The sequence below is a fragment of the Squalius cephalus genome, assembly GCF_949319135.1.
Source record: "Squalius cephalus genome assembly, chromosome: 1".
In the NCBI taxonomy this organism is placed as follows: Eukaryota; Metazoa; Chordata; class Actinopteri; order Cypriniformes; family Leuciscidae; genus Squalius; species Squalius cephalus.
In genome coordinates this window covers 39,191,547-39,217,652 of record NC_137122.1, presented here as the reverse complement: position 1 = coordinate 39,217,652, position 26,106 = coordinate 39,191,547, and the positions used below count along the sequence as shown (strand labels likewise).

At 41.1% G+C, this 26,106-nt stretch overlaps 2 protein-coding genes across 7 annotated transcripts in view; one reads left to right on the top strand and one right to left on the bottom strand.

Annotated features, from left to right (window-relative positions):
* prr12b (proline rich 12b) overlaps positions 1 to 15,138 on the top strand; it is a 22,337-nt gene extending 7,199 nt beyond the window's left edge. The window contains exons 4-17 of one of the 2 annotated variants that reach the window (XR_013822921.1): positions 30 to 4,504; positions 4,652 to 4,870; positions 5,848 to 5,922; positions 6,541 to 7,336; positions 7,406 to 7,896; positions 8,836 to 8,952; positions 9,061 to 9,194; positions 9,785 to 10,467; positions 12,056 to 12,175; positions 12,838 to 12,935; positions 13,037 to 13,168; positions 14,131 to 14,226; positions 14,318 to 14,814; positions 15,033 to 15,138. Coding sequence is in view for 1 of the 2 variants with exons in the window: in XM_079888153.1 (XP_079744279.1) it covers positions 30 to 4,504; positions 4,652 to 4,870; positions 5,848 to 5,922; positions 6,541 to 7,336; positions 7,406 to 7,896; positions 8,836 to 8,952; positions 9,061 to 9,194; positions 9,785 to 10,467; positions 12,056 to 12,175; positions 12,838 to 12,935; positions 13,037 to 13,168; positions 14,131 to 14,226; positions 14,318 to 14,455 (7,574 nt within the window). In the remaining variant the exon portion in view is untranslated. Of the gene's footprint in view, positions 1 to 29; positions 4,505 to 4,651; positions 4,871 to 5,847; positions 5,923 to 6,540; positions 7,337 to 7,405; positions 7,897 to 8,835; positions 8,953 to 9,060; positions 9,195 to 9,784; positions 10,468 to 12,055; positions 12,176 to 12,837; positions 12,936 to 13,036; positions 13,169 to 14,130; positions 14,227 to 14,317 lie in introns of both variants that reach the window. The other variant, XM_079888153.1, reaches the window with a different exon arrangement.
* LOC307168337 (chaperone Ric-8A) lies at positions 15,127 to 26,106 on the bottom strand. Of its 5 annotated transcripts, none has more exons than XM_079888189.1 (14): positions 25,969 to 26,106; positions 25,772 to 25,862; positions 25,414 to 25,461; positions 25,162 to 25,179; positions 24,494 to 24,586; positions 22,039 to 22,643; positions 21,780 to 21,915; positions 20,714 to 20,902; positions 19,458 to 19,552; positions 19,218 to 19,368; positions 18,756 to 18,845; positions 18,455 to 18,599; positions 16,595 to 16,865; positions 15,127 to 16,435 (listed from the first exon to the last, which is right to left on the bottom strand). In XM_079888189.1, exons 2-14 carry the CDS (start codon positions 25,859 to 25,861, stop codon positions 16,291 to 16,293), a joined length of 2,076 nt encoding a protein of 691 aa, XP_079744315.1. In that variant the 5' UTR covers position 25,862; positions 25,969 to 26,106; the 3' UTR covers positions 15,127 to 16,290. The 5 variants fall into 5 exon arrangements, with proteins under 5 accessions (XP_079744315.1, XP_079744318.1, XP_079744314.1 ...); XM_079888192.1 differs by having other exon boundaries at positions 25,332 to 25,461; positions 25,969 to 26,063; XM_079888188.1 differs by having other exon boundaries at positions 21,780 to 22,643; positions 25,969 to 26,063.

Sequence of the window (26,106 nt, the reverse complement as noted above, 5' to 3'; positions counted from 1 at the left end):
TCCTTTGCTTTCCCTCTCTGTTGCTGTAGCAATGCATACTCCAGCCCCTGCAGAGCTATTCATTTCTGGTGCACTACCTGGATCTGGCTCATTTCCCTCTTCCTCTGCTCTGTCGGCATATCAGCACCCTGCATCCTTCTCAGGGCGCTCCTTCCCTGGAGTTACCCCATCATTATCTCTGCAGGACACACCTACCTTCAGTCCTACTTCCAACGGTCTCCTGTCACCCCATGATCCATTGCTGCACATTAAAACACCCTCTCAGTCAAGTCTTGGCTTTGACCGTCTTCTGTCTTCACAGACTGGGACTGCTTCATATAGAGGGCCACAAGAGCCCACTAGTGCTCCTCCACCACAAGCACCTGCATCCTCCTCGACACGCCACTTACCACATCAATTTAACCTGCTTTCCTCACAGCTGCAGGATCAGTCCTCTCAGCTCTACAATTCTTCTGTATTTTCTTCTGCACCTCCTCAACCGCCACAGTCCCAGGAAAGAGCCATCCCTAGGCAAGACAGTGTGATTAAACACTACCAGAGACCTTCTCCTGGACAGTCTCAACTTTCCTCTTCTACACCTCATCCCCTACATCACTATCTTAGTTGTGGTGCATCAGGATACCAACAGATACCCCATCATCGGCATGGCTCCTCCATAAACTGTAGTCCACTGGGTGAGCAGAGTCCATCATCTGACCCCAAACCCTCTCCCCGATCAGAGCAAGTTTACCGTCCTATCATCCAGCCCCCTTACACCTCCTCCTCAGTCTCCTCCTCAGCTGGCTCGGGTGGTGGTATAGGGAAAACAGGAAAGAGTTCCAGCTCAAGTAGTGGCTACTCTTCCTCTGGCTCTTCCTCATCTCGAACCCCTCACACTCCTCCTTCCGCTTCTTCCACCTCCTCTTCTTCCTCCTCTGCTTCTAATCCTAATGTCTCATCCAGTACCTCTGCTGCACCCTCAAGGCAGCAACCACCACCTCAGTCAGCACCACAACCCCCGCCACCTCCACCTCCCACAGTGTCATCCTCTGCCACACAGCAGCAGCCACCCAAACCTTGCCTGTCCACATACGGCTCTCCTGTTGCTCCTGTCAAACCAACTGCTGGCCTTCCTGGTCAAACCCCGCCACAGCAACAGTCATATTCACCAAGCCAGCCACCCCCTTCTCACTTGCCCCAGCCATATGGGGGATTCAGTTCTCCGCAGACCCAGGATCTTGGTTCCAGCCTCGGGGGATCAGGAAAAGCTTATGGAAGCCTTGGAGCAACAGGGCGTTCATTTTCAGCTGAGGTGGTCTATGGCTCTGATTCAGGATATGGTTCTTTGCCACCATCTCTTGGAGGAGCAGGAAGTCCTTCACTGGGCTATGGTGGTACAGGACATTCACCTGCCCTAATGGTGTCTGGAGGTGGTACCGGTACAACAAGCAGTACCACTGGATCAGGAGCAGGTAGTTCAGGAAGTGTGGGGGGTGGTTCAGTGTGTGGTAGCACTAGTGTAGCAAGTGGCACAGGATCATACCACCTCCCAGATTCCAGCCCTTCACCCTCAAGTAATTCTGGAATAGTACGCCCAGGTCTGCACTCCCCAGCCCCAACTCGCCCTGCACAATCACCTGGAGGAAATGGGGGCAACAAGTACCTATCCTCAGTTCTCTCCCCAGCATTCCTGTCTTCTCCACAAGGATACTCAGACACAAGGGTGCCACCCCAACAAACACAGTCTTATCATGCAACGCCGCCAAAATCTAAGTCTGATTCTGATATGCTCGGGGTAGAAAGATCTCAAGAAGAGGATGAAGAAGATGAGGATGACTTTTTGATTCAGCACTTATTGCACTCACAGAGTCCAGCACCCAATCCCTCCCAGCATCATTCTCAACAAGCTCAGCAAGTAGCCTCACAACAACCACAGCCCCAGTCCATTTCCCAGAGTAGAGATGGAGGAAAGTCTCTCTCAGCTTATGAACTGAACAAGGCATCTGAGGAACGTTATCATCTACAGAGTGTCATTCGGACCAATAATACGACCAACAGTGTGGCTTCAGTTGCTGCAGGCTCTTGTGGTCCCGGCACAGGTTTAGAGAACCAGTTGGAGATGTCGCTGAAAAAGCAACAACAGACTAAGACTGATAGAGTGCTATCTGTAGCTGGTGCAAATGGAGGTCGAGGTGCAGTTGATTCTTTGTCACACACTCATTCCCATGGTCAACATGACTCCCTTGGTTCAGTGGTCCACTATGGCAGAGGAGACCCTTACACTCATCAAACACATCAACATCACCCTCAGCATTCACAGCACTCTCATCCCCATTCAATGTCCCACTCACATATGGATCTTAAGAAAGCTCAGGATCCTCCAGAATTACCCTACCTGCGAAAAACTCCAGACTTGCAGCAGCGACAGACCCAGTCCTCCCTTGGACTAATGGATTCTCCACCTGACCCTGCTCATCAAAACACACAGGCTCACCTTCTGCAATCTGTCCTTTCCCATACCACTCGAAACAAGATGGACAACCAACAGGCTCCTTCACAGCAACAACAACACCCAATGAGTCAGCAGGCGATGCTTGGACCAACTGGGGGATTGGGTACTGGTGGCTCTGGTGGAGTAGACACTCAGCCACAGGCTTCTCAACTTCAACTCCAGCTCCAGTCCCAAACTATGGAGGTCCACTATGGCCGTGAGGCTCAGCGAAACCAAAGCCAGTCAAGTCAGAATTCTGTTTCACCATTAGACATGCTAGAGAGATCTCTCTCCAGGACAAATAGTCGAGAAGGGACAGGGCCCTCTGATAGAGTTGGTGCAGGAGATGGGAGCACTGCTGATCATCACAGACAACAGCAACAACATAGGATGTCCACACACCATCAGTCCCACCACCCTCAACAACCATCAACAGAGCTTCATGATTTCTTGTCTGAGCCTGATTTGAGCATGTCAACTCCCTCTCATTTGCACCATATGGCTTCACACCATCCACCCCCTCATGCCCACCATCAGCCACAGACACACTCTCACCATCAACACCCTCACCAGCACCCTCACCACATGCAACCAGCTTCTGGACCACCACAGCCCCAATCCCAGCCCAGGGAACAAGAGTCCCAGCTCTCACAGCCACAGCTAGATCAGCTCAAAGAGCATCAATATGACACTGGCAGTCCTGTGGGGAAAACAGCTCAGAGCCAGGGTCAGAGCCAAGAACAGCAACAACGGTTTGTGCCACTGACATCTATTTGTTTCCCAGATTCTCTTCTCCAAGATGAGGATCGATCCTTTTTTCCAGGGATGGAGGATATGTTCTGTTCTGAGGACTACAAGGCAAGCTGTGCTGGGGGAGGTGGAAGTGCAGGACAAGGAGGTCAAGATGGTGTGCCAGAGGCACATGGAACAGTACAAGATGGAATGGATGCAGTTAAAACTACAGGTGGTGGAGGGGGTGCATATGACATGATGGGTCACCATGGTGATCAGGGTTATGGGCAGTATTGTCACAGTTTGTCTGAATCTGGCAATGGTACTATGCACTTAGATTTGGACCCCTTGAAATCCCATGAACTCCCATCCACTGTAAACACAGAACAACTGGGCTTAATTCAGTCTCAGGGCCCAGGCCTTGGGATGGGTAGCACGGGACACGTTGTGGACGGAACTGGAAACAAAATGATGGGCTCTTCTGGTGTAGGTAGTGGTCCTGGCACAGGGGGACTCACCTCACCAATCTTTTGCTCTTCTAGACCTAAAAAACTTTTGAAAACAAGCTCATTTCACCTCCTTAAACAGAGGAAAGACCCTAACGTGCAATCACAGGCTAAGAAGAACTATGCTCAAGAATATGAGTTTGAGGATGATGAGGATAAAGCAGACGTTCCAGCCGACATCCGCTTAAACAGCAGACGTCTCCCGGACTTGCTTCCTGATCTCGTTTCCAGTTGCAGAAAATCTGGAAGTGGTTCAGGAGTTGGCAGTTTAAGCCCCTTGATGGGTGATTTAGATTTCTGTCACCCTTCAGGGTACCCATCCCTTGGACCTCCTCCACAGCTGCTCCCACATGATGCTCCAAAGAAAAGGGGGAGGAAACCCACCAAACCTAAACGTGAGGGTCCACCAAGACCCAGAGGTAGGCCACGTATTCGCCCTCTTCCTGAGCCTCCATATTGCAGGAACATGATAGGACCCGGTGGAGAGACTAGAAGGGGCCGTGGTCGAGGAAGAGGGCGTGGAAGGAAAGATGATCAAATGTTAGAAATGCACAGAGACATGAACAAGGGGCAGAACTACCATCAACAACCTCCTCACCTCCATCATCAACCACAGTTACAACAGCACATGCACCAACATCTACAGCAACAACAGCAGCAGCAGCACCAACCACAACATATGCACCAACAGCAGCACCTACATGTACAACAGCTTCATCATCAACAGCAACATCAACAACAACTTGCACAGCATCAGCCTCAGCAACAATACCAAGAACCCATCAAACCAATCAAAGTAAGTTAAATTTTACAATTTGCACCAATAAGATATAAATTACATTTGTTACAGTTTCATCGATCCATCATTCCCACAAACCTAAATTACGTATTCATTCAAGAAATAGCTTTTATGTAAAAATATAACTTAATTTTTTCCTACCAGATTAAGCTCCCTATTCCCTCCATGCCTTCATCTGATTCCCTCCTGAGGACAGACTCCCTGTCTAGTACAGATCCAGTTTTGTCTGATGGTTCGGTAGGATCTGCACCATCTCTTGGTTTGAGCCCAGGGCCCACTACCAGTGTGGATCTAAACAGAATTGACATGAACAGAAATGATATGAGCTGTGGTCAGGAAAAGATGAAGCAGAAACCCCAAGAGGTGAGTCTCAGCTTGCTAAAATGTTTAATAAATGTTGAAATTTAACAGAAAATGTTTTAATAACTCCAGATGTTCATTGTTCAATGTAAAATTTAGGGCAAATGGCAATTGCGTGATTTTGCAGTTTAGTAAATTATTTATTGCAATAACTGTATCCTTTCCTAATCTTTAGAAAGGTCTGTTTTGCATACACTTGACGTCTTTGTGACCAAAAACATGACAAACCATGTACTAGTTCATATTGGGTCTTTTTGATATACTCAAATGATCTACAGATTTAGAGCAAAGTTTAATGGAGGAGGTGCAGTTGGAAGAGGTCAAATATGTGGAAGACCTGCCAGGCCAGATTGTTGGCAGCTGTGATAGATTAATTTTACTATATAAAAATGGTTTGCTAAATTTGTTCTTATTAGTTCTAACTTTTTAGTTAAACATTTTTAGTGGACTTTAGTGGACAAGCATATTAATAGTCATTTGTCTTAGCATTACACAGCACTGTTAGACAGTATTAATCAGCAGTAGAGCGGATTGGTGGGAAGCAGCATGTGAAATAAATTATGATTTATGCAAATGCAAAAGGAAAGTCACTTATTGAACAAGCTCATCTATGATGAGATGATCAGTAACTTGAGAAATTCTTTCCAAATACTGAAATATATAGATGATGAAATAATTTGGGGGGTGGGAAAGAAAACTATACATGTCAAATTCACAAATGTTTTGTCCTAAATAGTTTAAGCAAACACCTGCTGTTACATTATGAAAACCATGTTCCTAAACATGATGATTCAATTACTTGCCAACATTTTACAGCCTTTATCAAATTATTCCCTCCTCCATATGTTTAAATTGCACTTATGAAATATCCCCTGTTGACACCGTAACAGGTAGCCTCAGGAAAGAAGGGCCAGTCTAGGGTGTTATGTGTAGAAATGTGCATGTTCTGTATATACAATGTTTGTTTTATTTATCTGCAGATGTCCTGGGAGGGAGACATGGATGACCAAATGACCCCAGAGGCCTGGGCCACCATGCAGAAACTCTCTGGCTCAGTAAGACTTTCATTCATTTTTATTCTTGATCCAATGTCCATGTGTAGTTCTGACAGAAGACAACAAACCACTCATATTTTGACCAAAGGACACATTATACAAACAATTAATTAGAATTTCTTTAACCTCGTTTATTTTACTGAGGAAGCGTATTCACTCTCAGTGTATTCACTTTGCCACTAGAGGGAGCAGAGTACATAGACTAAGATGATTGGCAGGCCACCCTGATGACTGAGTTCTTAAAAAATGCAATAAAAGAAAAGGAGAGCGCTGTTGCTAGGGTGGCTGTTGCTAAGGTTACGGATTCATATGACGGTAGGGTCTCCAGATTCCTCTTCGTCATCAACCACCCTGCTGTTCAGTAAGGTGTTTTACCTCCCTCTAGACACACCTAATGTAAGAGAGTGGGACTACACTGATTATATAATATAAAGATGTTAATCAAAAAAGTGCATTTTACTACTATTTATTTGTGAGCTCTTTTCTGGTTGTATATTTATTTTCCTTGCCCCAATTTTGTATTTTTGCCTCCTGCTTAAACATTTCTATGCTATTTGGATATTTTTTGCATTTCGTCATCTTCTGCCTCTTTAATTCCTATGCATCTCTTGCTCTCAGACGGAGGAGAAATCTTCAGAGCTGAAGTCGGGTTTCATAACTTCCTTTCTGGATTTCTTGAAAACGGGGAAGAAGCAGCCAGGCACTGAAGATCCGCCTGGGCCCCTCTCTGTGGATGGGTGCACTTCCACAGATTCCTCTTCAGTAAAGGGAGGCATTCGCCCATTATCCCCACAACCACCTCCTCCTCCACCTCCTCCCTTTGGAGAGAATGAGGGTAATGGAAGCCTGGGTCTCAGTAACTGTCCATCCCCCTGTAAAAGACTTGACGAGGAGCTCAAGAGGAATCTGGAGACCCTACCGTCATTCTCCTCAGATGAGGAAGACTCTGTCAGTAAGAACCAGGACCTGCAGAAGAGCATCTCATCAGCCATTTCTGCCCTCTACGACACGCCCCACAGCCTCGCTGCCATTCCACCTCCTCCTACACCATCGCCTCCCACTCCACAGACAGTTTCTCTTAACACACCCCCGCCACCCCCACAACCTGAATCTGTCCCGCACGCACACACTGAACCTGAGGTCGAGATGCACGCATCACAGGAACTGGATTCACACTCACAGCCCAACCCACAGGAGGAGGCACATGTTCTAGGCGAGGATGATGAACAGGAAGAACCTGTGCAGCAGATGCATGAAGAAATACAGCAGAAGGAATACAGACAGAATGAATGTGACGAGGAAGGAGATGAGTTGGAAGAAGACAGAATTGAGAAAGAGGAAGTAGATCAGATAAGGACAGAGGAGAGCAAGCAGGAAGAGGAAGAAGAGCCTGAGAATGAAATGCTGGTTGACAGTGAGTATATTAGCATACCTACAGTCAAATATTAAAATCAATGAAATATTAATTCTTCCATTGTTTTAGGATCTCCGTCTGAGCCTCCTCCTGCACCTCCTTCTCCTCCGTCCCTTTCTCCTTCTCCCCCAACCTCCTCCTCCCCATCCCCTCTGCCTCCTCCTCCTCTATCTCTCCCCTCCCCTCTTTCATCTCAAGAAGAGGAGGAGAATCTACAGCAGCAACAGCCACTACTGCACAATTCCCTGCCTCCCAGCCCCTCTCCACCTGCTCTCCCCTCTCCCTCTCCGCCTCCACCCACGCTGCCCCCCTCTGCTACACCCCCACCATCCCCCTCCCCGCCTCCTCCCGAAGAACTGCCCCAGTCCTCCCCGGCCTCGCCCCCCACCCCCGAAGATGCCCCGACGCCTCAGATCACTTCACTGCACCTGGCTAAGAAACAGTCCAACGCAGCCATCGCGGGAGAGAGTGAGGATGATGACAGCGAGAGTGGGGGGGAGGGGATCTTCAGAGAGAGGGATGAATTTGTAGTGCGCACTGAAGATATTGGTACTCTTAAGGTAAAAATCCTCTGCTTTTTTATTTTAGAAGTATAGATCTTATTCAGAGCAGCGCCATGACAGGTATGAGGCTCATCACTTATAATTTTCCACTGCTCATGTTGTCTGGAGTTTTTTGTCTACTGAAATTTATTGGAAATATATTTTTGCAGTGTTTTGTCAGCAGAACTGGCGCTGCTGTGAATAAGGTCTATTCTGCATGTAGAATTAATATTTGGATGCGTAAAATGGATAGTCCACCCAAAAAAATAATAATTCTGTCATCATTTACTCACCCTCATGTTGTTTCAAACCTGTATGAGTTTCTTTGTTCTGTTGAACACAAAATAACATATTTACAACAATGTTGGTAACTAGACAGTTGACGGTAGCCATTGACTTTAAAAAAATACTTTGGAAGTCAATGGCTACCGTGTCAACTGTCTAGTTACCAACATTCTTGAAAATATGTTATTTTGTGTTCCGCAGAAAAAAGAAACTCATACAGGTTTGGAACAACATGAGGGTGAGTAAATATTAAAGGGATAGTCCACCATTTAAAATTTAAAGTTGCAATAAAACGGAAGTAGTGGCAGATCTTTTCTTCCATAGTGTGACATACATCCAAGTGAAACGGAAAAGTGGAAAATAAATAAATCTAGAGTGGGAACTCTATCCATCAGTTATTAATTGGAATTTGAGATGTGGGCATTGCCCTTAAAAATGAATGCAAGTTTGCTGGAGGAATGTGGAGAGTCGCGGTTTAAGCAGACTAAATGATTGAAGAAGTTTAGTATAGTTTCACTGAAAGGTCCGGTTATGTCATTTTGATGAACATTATGATGTCAAAAAAAAATATATATATAAAAAAAAAGAAAGATGAAATGAGATAATGAGATAATTTTCATTTCATGCTGATTTTGTCTTAATTTGATTCTCAATTCTCCTGGCTTTTCTCAGCTAGCGCTGCAGACTGGACGAGAGCCTCCTCCAATCTGGAGGGTCCAGAAAGCTCTGCTGCAGAAGTTTGCTCCTGAAATCAAAGATGGACAGCGACAGTTTTGTGCTACCAGTAATGTAAGTGTCTTTTTTTATTTGTTAAGCATTGATAGCATTCATTTGATGTCTTGCATTAAAATGTAATGCTACACCACCACAGTAAACTCCTCTGTCACTCTTTGGCAGTATTTGGGCTACTTTGGAGATGCAAAGATGCGTTATCAGCGCTTATACGTCAAATTCTTGGAGAATGTGAATAAAAAGGATTATGTCCGAGTGTGCTCGCGGAAACCCTGGCATCGGCCCAGTCTCACACTAAGGTAATTTCACCCTAAATGACCTTCTGAATGTACTTTGGTCCTTATATTAGTTAATACAGTAGTTACTGTCATTCAAAGAGTTGTCATGATTTACTCATCCTCATGGTGTTCAAAACCTGAATGTTGTTTTTTTTTTTTTTTTTTTTAAAGAATCTTCACGTTTTTATTCGATAACAGTATACAGGGGCGCCATGTCTGTCAAGCAGTCATTTTTTTAAAAGCACCATACATGTAGTCCACCCATCTAATGCACCATATTCCAAGTCATCTGAAGACATGCGATAGGTTTGTGTGAGAAACCAGCAACATTTTTATATTTATTTAATTGATAATCAATATGGCGATTGTGGCACAGAGTTTGACATTTGATCTTGAGACATGCAATAACTAATGACATTGGCATCCAACCTGCATGATATGCTTTAATTTTTTAATTTTTATTTATTTATTTATTTATTCCAAAGAAACACAGTATACAGGTTTGAAATGATGTGAGCGTGAGTAAATTATGGAATTTTCATTATAACAGTATAATATATCAGTATAATCATTATAACATTGCTAAGATGAATGTGTTTTCTTCCCACCAGACGCCAGTCTCTCCCTAAGCCACTACCTGTACATAGCCTGACTCCACCTCGCATGGAACGAGAGGATAGAGAGAAAGAGAGAGAGAGGCAACGGGAAAAAAAGCAACGAGAGCAAAGAGAAAAAGAGAAGGAGAGAGAAAGAGAAAAGGAAAGGGAGCGAGAACGAGAGAGGGAGCAGATCGAGAAATCTAGGAGAGAAAAAGAGGAGCGGGAGAGAGAACTTGAAAAGCAAAAAGAGAGGGAGAAACAAAAAGAAAGAGAAAGAGAAAAAGAGAGACAAAGGGAAAGGGAAAGAGAGAAGGAAAGGGAAAAACAAGAGAGAGAAAAGGAAAAACAAAAAGAGAACGAGAGAGAGAAGGAGAGAGAGAGACAAAGAGAAAAAGAGAAGGAAAGGGAAAAACAAGAGAAGGAGAGGGAGAAAGAAAAAGAGAAAGAGCGAGAGAAGGAAAAGAAGCTCCAAGAGCGACAAACTCAAGAGAAGCTAGAGAGGAGAACAGCAGTTGTGGAGCGCGGGAGGGTCAAAGAGGAGAAGAGAGTTGCAGAGAAGAGGGTTGACAGGACGAGGAGCAGGCCTGTGAAAGTAAAGGCAGAACCTCCACCTAAAAAGAGGAAGAAGTGGCTTAAAGAAATGCCCTCTTCCTCTGATTCAGACTCTTCCCCTGACCCGCCCAGTGAGGATGAAGGTGTGTATGAGTTTGTTATGTGTGTGCAATTTACTGTGTTTCCATTTGTGTGTGGTTGCAGAAATATTCAAAGCTATATCAGCAGCTTCTTTCAGTGTTACTGCAGTACACACTACAGTTTACACACTCAAAGTTGGGGGTTGGTAACAAAATGTTTTTTTTTTTTACGTTTTTGAAAAAAGTCTGCAATGCTTACCCAGGCTGCATTTATTTGACTAAAAATACAGTAAAAACAGTGATATGAAATGGTAAACATAGTCCTGTGATGTCAAAGCTGTATTTTCAGCATCATCACTCCAGTCTTCAGTGTCTTATGATCCTTCAGAAATCATTCAATTATGCTGATTTGCTGCTCAAGAAACATTTATTATTATTATCAATGTTGAAAACAGCTTAATATTTTGTGGAAGTTTTTTTCCGGATTACATTTCATTGCTTATATCCAAAGCGACTTGCATTATATTCAGGGTGCACGTTATTTATTTATTTGTTTGTTTGTTAGTTAGTTCTTGCCTGACCCATGACCTTGCTGTTGATAGCGCTGTGCTCTATTGATTTTAGCTAGTTATTTGTCATTTTAAAAAAATGGAATACACCCTTGCTAAATAAAGTATTAATTTCTTTAAAAATAAAAATAAAATAAAAATCTTACATTCTACAAACTTTTGAATGGTAGTGTATAACATGGTAGTACTTTGGCATTCTTCGGAGTACCATGTTAAAACCATGATACTGAATGTGAATATTGTTATATATCAAAGTACCATGATATTACCTTTAATACAAGCACAGTACTTTTATGTAAGGTTAGTCCTGGCTCCCAGAACTCAAAAGCTGCTTAACGGGATAGTTCACCCAAAAATGAAATTTCTGTCTTTAATTACTCACCATCATGTCATCCCAAACCCGTAAGACCTTTGTTCATCTTCGGAACACAAATTAAGATATTTTTTAAAGAAATCCGATGCTCTTTTAAACATTGCAACTTTCAAGGCCCCGAAAGGTAGTAAAGACATAGTTAAACTAGTCCATGTGACTACAGTGGTTCAACCTTAATGTTATGAAGCGACGAGAGAATACTTTTTGCGCGCAAAACAAAACAAAAAAAAAACACGAATTTATTCAACTATTTCTTCTCTTCAATGTCAGTCTCTTACGCCGATCACGTTGTAAACAGTGCAGCGCTACCAGGTTCTATGTCAGAACGCCGGCTCATTATTGGCCGACGCTGTTCACGTGAGCACCACGACACATGCGTATGATGCCGACGCAGGAGCTGGCCAATACTGAGCCAGCGTTCTGATGTAGAACCCAGAAGCAAGTTCAGTAATATCTCAGATTTCATCAAAAATATCTTAATTTGTGTTCCGAAGATGAGCGAAGGTCTTATGGGTTTGGAACGACATGAGGGTGAGTCATTAATGTCAGAATTTTCATTTTTGGGTGAACTAACTAAATTCAGCATCCATATTAAAGGGCTAATGTTGAATTTCCTGTGGAGCCAAACTATGTTGTTAAAGTGTGTGTGAGTATTTTCAGGTGATGGCCTTTTGTTTTTTCACATGTTTTGCATCTGTTCCATCCTCAGTATCCACACGCAGTGGGATAAACAGTCGGGCCATGAGAGAAATGTTCCGCAGTTATGTAGAGATGCTGGTCAGCACTGCTCTGGACCCTGACATGATCCAAGCTCTGGAGGACACCAACGGTGAGCACACATAATTTGGTTAAATATAAAGTGCCTGTGTGGAGGATAGGGTTGGGTGATTAAGGGAAAGAGGGATAGAAAGAATAATGAAAAAGGAGGTTAATAAAGTAAGGGAGGTTGAGAGAGAGGACAATGAGGTGAGACTTGAAGAATAATGACAAGGAAAAGATGCTGAGAAAAGAGGAAAGCTACAGTGACTACTGAAGGCTGTTCAATTAAGTTTCATTAAATAAGTGTTTAAATGTATATTATTGCTGCTTGTCTTTTGAAAGAAATTACTTTTATTCAGTAAGGATGCAATAAATTAATCAAAAGTTGCAGTAAAAAATCTCTAATGTTAGAAAATATTTCCATCTCATTCTGTTATTTTGAACTTTCTTTACATCCATCAAAGAATCCTGAAAAAAAAGTATCAGTTTCCACAAAAATATTAAACAGCACAAGTGTTTTCAATGTTGATAACAAGGAAGCCTTCGTGAGCATAAGAGACTTATTTCAAAAGTATTTGAAAAATCATAACCCTTTTGAATGAAAATTTTTGTACTTTGAAAAAAATGATTTGACACACCGCAGGACTATTTCAAATTAACTAGTGAAAAACTTGATTAGTAATAGGTACTAAGATGCATTTATATGTGTGTAATAATCCCTTTTGTCCTTAGATGAGCTTTATCTCCCACCCATGAGGAAGATTGACAGTATCCTCAACGAACAGAAACGAAGGCTGTTGAGGAGGGTCAACATGAGTGTCCAACATCAGGTGACACTGGCTTTCAGTGATACTCAGTGTTATTCCTCTTGATTTGTGTTTTCTGAGGAACATGTCTGGCAGTCTCTCACTCCCCATCCTCTCTCATGTAGGAGGCCCTGCACATGTTCCCTCAAATGACAGCAGACTCCCTGGACTCTGGAGCGGTTAAAGTGCACCTGGGTGGTGAGAGTTACAACCGCAAAACCCTAAACAGAGTCAAAAGGAGCCTTCCTAAACAGCAGGCAAGTTGTATAACTTGATTGTTTCTCACTTACATTATAAAGCTGTTGAGTAAGCGACCCCAAGAAGTATATAGGCACTTCAGCCATTTAAAAATATATAAAAATGTGGTTGCATTATAGGGGTGTACCGATGATATGGATTGAGGCATCAGTCAAATTACTATGCAATGCGAAAAAAAATATATACATATTTTTTATAAATCTATCAAATGTACTTTAAAACTTGTTTGACTATTATAAATAGCAAGCGGTCATCAAATATTATTGTATTTTGCATACAGTGGTTGGTAAAATATATTTTTTTTAAATATATTGATCAGTTACTTGCAACATGTTTTGAAAAAACGGCAGATATCGTATCGCTGGCTAATAGAATCAATTTCAGATCGTATCATGATGAAACGTCCGATTTACTACACAACAATACAAGCTTGCCTTTTAAGAAATTCTTTTTTTTAATGATTGTGTCCATTAATGTGATGCATTGCTATGACACCTGTGTAAATCCTGAGGGAAGTCATACCTCCACTAAAATCACCCGAGAGCCATTTGATTAAATGTCATAGCAAAAATGGCATCATTTGTTTGTAGATGCCAATTGCTTTTTGTTTTCTATATGTCAATGTGGCTTAAAGGGACAGTTCATTCAAATCATTTTCTTACCCTCATATCGTTGCAAACCTTTTGTGAAACACAAGAGAAGATGTTTTGAAGAATGTTTTAACTGTTTTCGTCCAATTAAGGTCAATGGTGTCCAAAACAACACTTTCATTTAATGGACAAAAATATTTTTTCATTTTTTTTTTGCATGGATGAAAGACAGTCAAGTCAACAACAAAGTAAAGCTCATTCTTTGGTGAACTGTAACCTTTTTGGAGCCACTGCATTTCAATAATGGATCTTTCATGAAGTCTCAGAGTTCTCTTTCTTTGCTTGTAACCCCATGTCTATCTCCTTGTCAGGACCTGAAACTGCCGACAGAGACTTGTCGAATGTACAGTCTCTATCACTCTCTCCATCACTACAAATATCACACCTTTCTGCACTGTAAAAAGGAGGTATGAGGAAATATGAGCTTATATGAGAAATGCATCGCTGTATCCGTGTATTAGCTCGTAAGAACCCTCTTCTCTCGTTCTCCCTCTTCAGACGGACAGTATAGAACAGGCAGCTGAGGAGGATCCAGGTCAGGAGGAGGTGGTTCAGCAGTGCATGGCCAACCAGGGCTGGCTAGAGACTCTGTTCAATTCCTTCATTGAACTGCTGAGGCTCAGCAACAAGGCTTAAGATTCAGCTATCGACGTTTCAAGTGCGTCCTATTTGGAGAGAGGAGAAACTCCTCTCACTCAAATGAAACCGGTGCACCGCCATGTTGCAGGAAAATGAGATTTTCCTTTGCAGGATGCGTAAGAGCCAGTGACGGTTTAAGCCGTTGCATTTTACCATAAAAATGTTTTTGTAAAGAAGCTTTCATTCCTCTCTTTCATTATGTGTCAGCTCCCTGCGACGGGAGCCACAGGGAGACGGTATGAAAACAAAAAAAGAGCGAGAGTGTGTAAAGACAGTTGTCTGCACAGAGACGAATAAAGATAGTGCCAAAGGGAACAGGGTTGAAAACCTCACTGGTCAGCAGTGTTTTGGCAGAGGTGAGCTTTGAATGCTATGTTCCATGCATACTCTTATATATAAATATGTATTATGAACAATTATGATTTGTATTATTTATACATGGACATTTATACATGGTTACCTCCCAAAGCTGGGACAGTTTGCTGTTATTATTTTGAATAATAATGCTCATGTTTTATGAGGGTGTACATGAAATGGGCCACCCATAACCCCCCTGTTCTTCCTGTCCCCTAAGATGAAGGACAAGGCGGACAGGACGTGGACAAAAGAGTGGGGACAAAGCAATGTGTAGTTCCTTTTTTTTCTTCTTTTTCTTTTTTTTTTTTTTTGGTAAAAAAAAATAGAGCAAAAGAAAAATGTATTTAAAATAAAAACACGTGTTCTTTCTGTTTGTTCTTTAAAAGAAAATGAGGAAAAAGGTGTATTTGTTCGTTTTCTCAAAGAAAACATGACGGTGCAGAGGGATGTAATAGATTTTAAAGTGTGCAAAACGTCTGTGTTTACTGTTTGTTTTTTATCTGTTGGTTGTTTACTATGATAATTATAATTGTTATTATTATTGTTATTTTGGAGGTTTGCTTATTTTTCTCTCCTGTAAATACTGTACAGTTGCTTCGGTCTTTCTCTCTACCTGTCCCTCATCTGTACATGAATCCTCCTGTATTTGACAAACGCAAATAAAAGAAAAGAACAATGACTTTATGAAAATGACGCATTTTCACACCAGACTGCTTTGGAATTTTTTATCTATTTAATTAATTTGCATATTTTTTGTTCCTGACATATGAGCTGGTATTTTGCGTTTTACACGGGTAGGAATGAGATGGGGAAATATATTGGAAATTAAGTAGTAGAGCCAGACAACCTGCTCTAAATAATTCGATTCAAAGATTCAAGTGCTGACTAATTCTGTAAATGAAAACATTTCTCTGAGGATTTGACATCATTTTTTTATTCAGCATAAAGAGCGTTAGATCCAGCCTCGGCGCTTCTCTTCAAGGTAAACATTCAACTCCTGCTCGAGCGCAAGGAAAAAAAGAATCCGTGGAACTGCATTTCCTGTTGTTACCATGGTAACATAACCATGGCAACACCAGCAGCATTTTCCAGGAGTGTTTATCTGTCTTTGGTGTGATGCCTGTCTCTCTCTCTCTCTGTCTCTTTCTTTCTCCTTTGCCTAATAGCTTCCTATTTCACTCTTTCTAGCGCATATCGTGACTCACAAGAGTCATTACATAGAAATGATATTCTCCGCTATTTTGTGCACATTAAAATGTAAAAAAAAAAAATGTTGTCTCTCCCTTATTCTTCTCTTTACACATCATACAGAGCTTTATGTTTTCTTTCTCAAAATCATTTGCTATTACGACATATTAAATGAACAAATAACTTATAACTGTTATTGAATTTATAGTTGCACTATTATTTTATCCCTATTTTTAGTCATTAGTATAAAATATCTTGCACCTGTCTCTCATTAATCATCAGCTCCATTATTGTTCTGTCTCACTGTCATCTTCCTCCTCTTCCTCTTCCTCGTCCTCGTCCTCCTCCTGCACAGCGCAGTGCCTCGTCTGGCCACACAGCGGCGCCAGTTTGCCGTCCGTGGTCACTCCCACTGGCTGAATGATCCTGTCCCTGAACGGGTGTGGTAGAGGACACAAATGATGATGGAGTAAAAAAACAACAACAACTGTGCACTATAAGGGCGCTATATATTTTAATCAGACTACCTATCCACTACACCGTTTTGAAAAGAAAATCAGAGATGATTTTATATGAAGGAATGAATCATACCGTGACAGCCTGTTGAATATATTTATGAGTTTGAGCGCCTCTGCCTCTTTCTCTTCTTCAGTCATCCCTTCCATTGGATCAGGCTGTTCCTCCTCCACCCGTCCCGTCACAGGGTTAATCCTGTCCTTGGCCTGTCTGTACTCCTCTGTGTCTGAGTCAGAGTCACTGGAGTACTGCTGTTGAGGAGAAGGGCCGTGGCCGTTCAAAAGACCCCGCGTTGCCAGCAGCCCCGCTGCATTTCCGTAACCAGTGTACTTCACAAACCTGCTCACTGAGAGAGAAAGAGATCATGAATATCATATTGTTTATATGTCACAGAAAGGTGTGCAGTTGGGCGAATTCCAAATGGTGTTTTTGCACCCTTGAAGGGCACTTCGGGAAGGGGACGCCATTTATAGGGGCGTTCCAAACGAAAGTGAACAACTGAATCCCTTCATGAAGGGGCCTTTCAAGTGAAGGGAACAAGCCATGGTCACTTCAAGGAAGTAATTTAATCATTTATGGTCATGTTCTGCCCTTCGGAGTGAGTAAGGCATAGGGATGCTCACTTCTGATTGGAATTTTCCAAATAATTTTGTAAGCCAAAACATGGAAATCAAGTTCGCATTTTATCACTTCCAGTTCCATCGTCCCGAAGTCAATGGGTTTTTGGTTAAATGCCTGAAATAAGGTCTGTGGTTAACGCAAGCTCTTTTTAAAAGTTGTGTTCATTTGTGAAGATTATCATGATGAACAAAAAGTGTAAGAATCAAACTTTTGTTTTGTCACAGTACTGATTTTCTTCAATAATCCAAGGCCTGGTTTACACCTGGTATTAAGATGCGTTTTTGTTGATCAGATCACAAGTGGACGAGGGAGACACTTTCCTGTTTACATGTGTTTTAATCCGTCTCTTTTGACCACTTTCAATCACTTCAGTCCTGAATTCTTCGAGGGGAGGGTCTATGGGTGGGTAAATGTATGGTTTTTTTTTCAGATCTTTTGATCTAATGGACAATATAAACTCAATCATCAGGAATGTGAGAGAACATTGTACTTGGTACATTTTCGTCTTCAAACCAAACTTGGGTCTTCAGCCAACAAAGTTGAAATCCTGTCTGGCTAGCGCACTTCCCATAATGTTTATTCTATTATATATTCTATTATATATATATTATATATCAGTAGGCAGAGAGTAGGTGGTCTTTTGTGGCTGTTCGAACACATTTGACCACATGAGTGTCTACACTACGAAAGCAATCGAATGCGACCGGATGGTAGAGGTGGAAAGTGGACAATCTCAAACCATGTTAGACCCGTTTACACCTGTATTTAGCGTCGTCCACTTGTGATCTGATCGACCAAAACACATCTTAATAGGTGTAAACAGGGCCCAAAAGCCAATGGGAAAAAATCCAATTGGCTTCTTCTTGAGGGAACCATGCAGGGACGTCCTGATTTTGCCGAGTTAGACTTGTTCCTGGGTCAACATATTTCTGTCAGAAAATATCCCTACCCCTAAACCCTACCCATAAGTTATCCCTAATTAGAGGAAGAATATAGGTGAATAACACTGATGTAGAAGCACCTAACGCTGGTTGTAAGCCTAAACTTGATATAAAGTGCAAACTTGTCCCTCAAATCTGGTTGGTTGATTGGAATGTTGATCCATTAACATGTTGCACTTGGTGAAATCAGGTTCTGCAGGGAAGACACGGCGATGCTAACCTCTGTGTTGGCCTAAAATATGGCACCACCGCAGTGCTCCATATAATAGCATGTTCATACCATGATGCATGAATATAATAATCATTCAGTATGGTATATATCAAGTAAAGATGTCAATGCACTTTACATGGTTCAGAAGATGCATGTATTTACCATTTTCTTTGCAGAGCACAAAAAGAAGCTCAGCTGCACATTGTTTGATATCAGTGTCGACATGGGTCATTAGTCGCACTAGTCTGCTTCTCAGTGTGCTCCCCTGTTCAGGCCTCAGCTCAACGTCTCTCAGGGGAGGCAGGATCTGCACAAAAATAGCACAGGATCAGGCTACTGGTACATGGCCATGAAAATGAGAAGTGTATGTTGTGCCAACCTTAATGTATCATGTTTATAAAGTTCTCTAAATGTAATACTTAACACTGAAATGGTGAAAATGTTTTTAAAAAGAGTTTTGTACCTGCTGTCTGAGATAGTGCCTAGTTTCCCTGTGTGCTTTGCTGCTCTCCGTCAACAGGTTTAAGACTGGAGTCAACTTTTCCTTATGGCCCTGTATAATTCACATTTGAAGATGTAACAATTATCATACAATAAATTGTACAAATGAAAACTGTTTTATCTCCAGATAAACCTCTGTAATGTTAAAGGGATTTCAATGTATGGACAAAAAAGGATTCCTCAAAATATCTTCCTTTATGTTCCACATAAGAAAAAGTCATTGGTTTGGAATGACATGAGGGTGAGTAAATAATGGCAATAATTTGAATTTTTGGGTGAGCTATCCCTTTAACATGGATATTTGGCATGTTTTGGAAACTAAACCCCAGTCTATGCATTCACTGGAAATCCCTAACCTTGGCATTACAAGTGCCATGTTTTTCATCTACAGGAACCCTATACAGTTCAGAGTGCTCTTTCTCACTCTGTCCAGTCTCTTCTCCATAAAGAGCAGCAAAGTGTGGACACAGTCCATGTTGACTCCGCTGGACTCCTTTGAACCTTCTGATAGGCGAACGGATAGCAGAACATCCAGGCATTGCAGAGGGAGCACTGAGAGCACGTTTACTGTGTGTCTGTGGACATTCAGCACAAAAGAGTTATAGAGATCAATAGGATGAGACCTCTCAAGACCTTATCACACTGGTTTGATTCTCACTCTCACCCTTGCAGCTCCTCTTTTCTTTCCTCTCCCTCACAGTTCACGAGCAGACAGTGACGCAGGACTGCAGCTAGGTGACGATACAAAGCTGCAGCCTCCTGTGGCCAGAGAAGAAGAACCCAAAATGTTGACTGTAAAATAAATTCCTTAACAGATGGGCCATCCTGTTATGGTGTACATTTTCATGCCCTCGTCATATATGTCTTATTAGGTTGGAGAAAATAACTTTCAATCTTTTAAGATGAAAATCATATTAGTTCTGTTTTTCTTTCATTTTTCAAATATATAAAACATTCCTGTGTTCTTAACATCCTCTTCCCTGTGAAGCCCCATTCATGGCATGCAGAAATACAATAGATATTGTGGCCACAAATTAATAATTTGTTTTTATGACAATAATTATTGGCCATGTTGTATTCATTTGTTCTCTTATTTTAGTTAAAGCAACTTACTAATGCATCCCTTATGTTAGACAAATCAATGCCACATTGTACTAATTCATTCCCTCATTTTAATCTAGTTAAATCATGGTCACAAATTCGGAATATCTTATTTTTATCTTGTCCCCCACACCCCACCCCACGTGCCATGTAATTTACATTTTTTAAAAAATTTTAGTGTGATCATCCTACCGAAAGTGACATAATTTTAAGGGGTGTGTCCGAAATCATATACTCTCTTGAGTAGGTACTTGTTTTGAATAAGTAATTACTTCACAACCTCTAAAAAAGTAAGTGCTATATAGTATGAACGTGTGTAGAATGAATGTAATCTGGATGTATTAATCCACCGTATGCACACTTCAGAATCTCGCAGGAAATCGAAGGTCATCCAGGTACTTTTTTGCCTATATGAGTACTATGAATTTGGACATACTTCTTTTGTCACATACTTTTTTTTGCCTACTATATAGTAGGGAAGTATGTGATTTCAGATGCAGCCAATCATTGAGTATTAGCACTGGATTTGATGAATCATGTGAAGTTTTGTGCCATTAGTTGGTTTGTCTCATTCCATCCTCTTTGATAAAATTACAGAATCTGTATGTTCGAGAAACAGTAATATCAAAATTATAGAAAATAAAACTGCTGAACTAACTCCCAATCCCATTGACTTAGTTTTTTATGCCAATCTTGTTAATAATCCTGTATTTTTCTGGCCATTGTGTAAATAATAAAGTAAAATATAGAGTTAAAAAATTGAAATGACCCAGATGTGGTAATTAGTGGCAAAAAAATACCAAAGAAAACAGCATTTACCTCGTCTACTTCCAGTCTGTGCACATTATAGGTAATGTTGAATAGGATCTTCAGAATCTCAAGGGCACGTTGTGAAACCTCCTTACACACAGGGGGTGCTGTCAGGTCAGTCAGCACCTCATGCGTTTCACCCCAGCACACTTCTAAACACTGCTCCAGAGCTGCAGTCAGCATGGACACGCCGCGCTCCTGACAGGAAGAGAAGGCACAGAATGAGCTAATGAGATATGAAACTCAAATTAAAAAGGCAGTTTGTGTTCTCGTAACACTTTCTTTTATGTGGTCTGTGACTCTTAGGGCGTCTACAGTGATTCTGCAGGGGCTCCAATAAGTCTTATAGTTTATCTCAGTTGCTTTGGTGCTTTTCTCAGATCACAACTGAAATTCTCAAAACTACTTGTTCAACCTCCACATCATCTTGTCAATTGTGCACATCATAAAAGCAATTTCTCATTCTTTTATACAAATTGCAAATGCTTCGGTACATTCATGCAATTGATAACGTACAACTGTCTGCTGTTTCCTACATTATCAACTCTTTATGTCATGTTGATCAAAATGTAGGCCTATTATTTCTCTGTTGAATTGTCATACTCCTCAAAACATCTAGGTAATTAGTGCCTTGCATAAGTCATTAAATGCAAAATGGTTGACTAGTTGTCATAAACTGTCAAGCATGTTTTCAATACATTTCTATTAGACTTTATTTTGTAAATGCGTCCTGAATTGATGAATTGCGGAGGTGAATTTAGAATTTCACTAATGAAGGAAATAATAATGAATTGATCAATTAGGAAGCAGCAAGGCAATTCATAATCAATTGCATGAATTTACCAAAGCATTGGCAATTTGTTCAAAAGTAGTTATGAGAATTTCAGTAGTGATTTGAGAAATGTACCAAAGCAACTGTGATAAAAAAATGAAGGATTCATGAATTTTATACAAAATTTAACAGTGAGTCCTTGCTCCTCTCCACCAAGGGGCCATTGGCCTGAAAAAGTTTGAACACCTATGTATCACCAATAATATCCATTCCATATTCAATATCCGTATCACTGAGTGTTACCTGGCGGAGCTCTATCCTAAGTTCAGGCCGTAAAGCAGTCAAGAGAAAGAGAAACCGCAGTTCATAAAATTGACCACTTGGAGGTGATGAGGAATGTATACCCTCCTTAAGTCTATCTGACAGGCCGCGGAGCAACCTGATGAAGAAAACAAAGCACAATAGAATTAATTTGACAGAGTGAGTTTTCGCTAACAATATTGAATTATTTGATGTTACTGTACATGACAAAAAAATGTAACATCTTAAATTTGAGCTATACTTCAGGGTGCTGGCTCTCTCTTGTGCTATCGTGCTGTTGTAGATGACATTGCACAGAGCCTTTATTGCCTCTTTCCTCCAGATCTCTCCATCATCATGCCCCTCCTCATCCTTTTCACCTCTGGCATCCCTCTTTCCTCTCATCAACACCCCACAGACCCCATCTTTCCTTATGCTTTCTTCATGGTGGTCGTTTTGTGCTTCAGTATTACAGTTAGATGTTAAATTCACAGGATTGAATTGCAAACATCCTTCACTGGCCGAAGACTCAGCACAGGCTGCGGAGGCAAAGACTGAATCATCTGTCTCACTGTAACATGTTGGGCTTTGGGAATTGCTGTCATTATTTTCTGGGCGTGTCTCCGTCTCGTTCTCAGGAGTGATGTCACTGTGGGAGGAGCCCCACTGAGCAGCCTCTTCTTCGGGCCAGGTAGGCAGGGTGGAGATGCCCCCGAGTCGAGCGAGAGTTAGAATGGCATAGTCTGTGATCAAGGGTGCCAAGGCCTTTCGGTCCCGTGAGATGATTCGCAGAGTTCGCAAAGACACCCTCAAAACGCCCGGCTGCAGCCGCATGCGAATAAACAAAATCAGAGCAGCAGCAAGCCTCTGGAGGAGACCGAAAAGAGAATGGTTGAAAGGTTTAAGTTATATACCCCCTGTTTCAGAGACAAGGCTTAAACCTAGTCCCAGACTAAAATGCATGTTTGAGCTGTTTTAACTGAAAGCAATTTGCGCTGGCATATCTTAAAATATGTCAGTGCCATTGCTTGGTCTCAAGATGCACACCAGTAATGTTTTTTTTCTAAGTCATGTTTATAAACGCTACTCAAATACCCTAATTAAACCAAGGCCAATACTTTTTTTTAAGTAAACTTCAAACATAATTAAAGTAAAAAAAACTAAAATTCAGCTAAAAATATGTTTAGTAAGACTGTAAATCAATAATGATAATTGTAATGACTTAAGGGGTCCTATTATGCCCCATTACGAAGTCGCGCCGTTTTCGATTAAGCCCCTCCTTCCGAAAATACGAAATGTGCTGTGATTGGTTAGCTGGCCAAGTGTGTTGTGATTGGCAGCGCTTAGCCGTCTTCGGGGAAATGTCACGCCCCTTCATAACTGCGAGCCCTACTCAGAATTACGATGGCGTCAATTTCGAAGTTAAGACTTCATAACATCCGGAAAAAGTGCGTTGTAGTCCGACTCCAAACGAGCCGTTAGTTGTAGAATGGGAATTCTGTTAAATAAATATCTCCCTTTGCAGTGGACTTTGAGCTTTGTCACCTTGCAGATTTTTTTTATGCTCAAAAAGCTACATTACACACTAAAGTTGAAAAAGTGAAAAAGCATAATAGGACCCCTTTAATATGGCACTATTCGTTTGTTTTTATAGTCCAGGTTTAAAATGCAGCACTTAATATTACACAAAATTTAACGGGTAGGCCTAGTCCGTGCTCTATCTTTCTCTTCACGGCCCTTTGGCATGAAAAAGCTTGAAGACTCCTGCTTTATGGACAAGAAACAATGTAAGGAACTGAAATTCATGTAATTTTTAACTAGAAAAGATAGTTAAAACAAAAGTTTTAAGAAATGTTTTCTTAATTACACTTTGTTTTATATTTTGAACGTCTTTGAGAAAACCTTTTTAAAAAAGGTTGGAAGGTTTATAAATAGATTATAGAATGACAGAACATAGATTTTTTTCTAGTACAATTAAAAAAATTACGTAACTTCCTGTGAGGTGTGACCATCTTTATTTAAATTCTAAATGAAAATCCAATTCTGAAAATGAACTTGAAAAAATAGGGTGTCTCAATCAGCTCCCTAGTTCAGTAGGGCACTGATCAGGGTGACGGCCATTTAAAGGCTGTCTCAATTGTACAATCCTACCAGTGCACTGAAACATTCACTCCCTAAAAAGTTCCACAATGCACCTTGAAACGATGCTCACTATGTTCCCTTAACGGAACTTCTGAAGAGCAAAACATAAATCATATGGGCCAACTCGCATGTGATTGATGTTTTTTTTTAAATACAAACAATTATTTAATTATATTTCAGCCTAAACATACATGACAGGTAATTAACATAATCCAGCAAACATTATTTATTTACGTTGCATGAATTGAACAAGCAAAATATTTATCATAATGTATTTAAATAACATTAAAAATGATGTCAGAAAGCTATCAGCTCTGCTGTTGTTCATAAATACCAGTAGTGATGTTGTACAATGAGGACATTGTCACATCGCCGGAAACAGAGTCATCATGTCCCAATGTGTAGTGAGTGAGCCAGAGTCCTTACTGTCCTTACCAGTGTCTGAATTCATGTTGATGTACTGATTCACGACCTAGGAAGCTATGGGAGCTGATTGAGACGCACCCATAGATGTGATTCTGGGTTGTTCATTTACTTTTGGCCATATTGTTTGAAAGAAGTTGTGTTTGACTCACCCTCCGCAGAACAAGATCTGGATCCTCATTCTCATCAAAGTCAAAATCGGAGTCCGAGTCTGGAACATACTCTCTCACTTTATTCCTACGGAACTGAGTAGAGAAGAACAAACACAAGTACATTTACAAGAGAAAGTGGAGTTAGACAAACAGAAAAAAGCAAGCTTTTGCAAGAACTGAGAGGTGACAGGGGAAGAATAAAGTCAATGACTGCCCTTCAAGCTCAAGATTCAGATTTGAAACACCGGCCTGCTTCTTAAGGTATCAACAACAGTTCATTGAAGACTAATAAAAGCTTTGGTTAGAATCCATGAACACAGAGGAGAGATTATAAAAGCTTTATTTTGTGAGCACAGGCATGATGAACAGAGGTAAATGGCTTTTGTGAGTGTATGAGTTCCAATAAATTATCTTTTTGACACACGGCACAATAATTGGTCCTCAGTAACAGCAAAATAATTATCTCAAAAGAGTGAACAGGCCCTTCCGACACCGACATTCTGGGAGCCGGCATGTACAGGTGCCCCAGGGTGAGATAGACGGCGAGTATATTAGTTTCAGATTATCCACCTCTCTCATTTTTCTTCCCCACAGACATCTCACTCCCTTCTTTATTTATCTACTAGCAAATACCTGCTCTTTTTCTTTATGTCATGTGAAAGATTTACCTCATCCAGCTCTCTTTGCTGTTCTCAGTTCATCCACACAGGAGCATTGGGCAAAAAGTGAAAAAACATGATTAAAAAACATGTTTGTGAGTATCATATATGCACTGAAAGAATGAGATGAGGGTGAAGTGAGGGATACAGATAAGTGAAGGTGGATGAGTGAGATTTACATTATTAGCTGTGTTAATCCAAGCAATGCGTGTCCTCAGATTGAGGGCAGACGGATAAACAAGGAAAGACTTTAGAATTTACCTTTCTTTTCTCCCTTTCTTCCACATCAAAAAAGAAACATTGCGAGTACTATGTGAAAAACAGACAGATTATTAAGAGAGACAATAGGATTTAAAGGCTCTGCAAACGGAGACACATTAAAACTTCGCTACATCACAGAAATTGTAAAGTGACTGGATAAGTAATGAGAAACACCCTTCAGGTTTACCCCAGTTCTGTTGTCATGGAAACTGCTAATATCTGAGTGTTGTAGAAGTAGTAGAAGATTCTAACACAGTTTTTTTTTTTTTTTCTGCCAGCACAGCGATGATCATACTGAGCACAGAATTAATCTTATTAAATTTAATTACATATCTGCATGTCAGCAAATTGTATTTACCTGAGCGTTGTAATCATCCAGATGGATTTGAACATTGTCCTGGTCACCTTGTTTGATAAACTGAATAATCTTCTCCACGTCTACAGGCATTCTTAATAATAATCAACCAACATACGACATATGTAAAGATCATTTACATGAAGAGTATATCTAAAACAGTATAATGTTTAGAGATGCATTCATATTCCTGTACTTACCCTCTGTGGTTTTAAAAATGTGTGATGGTTTCCCTGCAAACAACTCGTTTTAGTGTCTGTATGTGCCTGTCTTCATGGGTTTCTATCTGTAATCTGACAGGCCTCAGATTTAGCTTTGAGTTTTCCTAAACTAATCCC

What these genes read in the sequence shown, in the direction of transcription:
- LOC307168337 (XM_079888188.1), bottom strand. Translation starts at nt 25,861, where the DNA reads ATGCCTGTAGACGTGGAGAAGATTATTCAGTTTATCAAACAAGGTGAC. An exon ending in TGGATGATTACAACGCTCAG is followed by an intron (nt 25,462 to 25,771) that starts GTAAATACAATT and finishes TTTTTCACATAG; the next exon opens with TACTCGCAATGTTTCTTTTT. An exon ending in TGTGCTCTGCAAAGAAAATG is followed by an intron (nt 16,866 to 18,454) that starts GTAAATACATGC and finishes TTTCTCTCTCAG; the next exon opens with TGAGCAGGTTTGTGAAGTAC.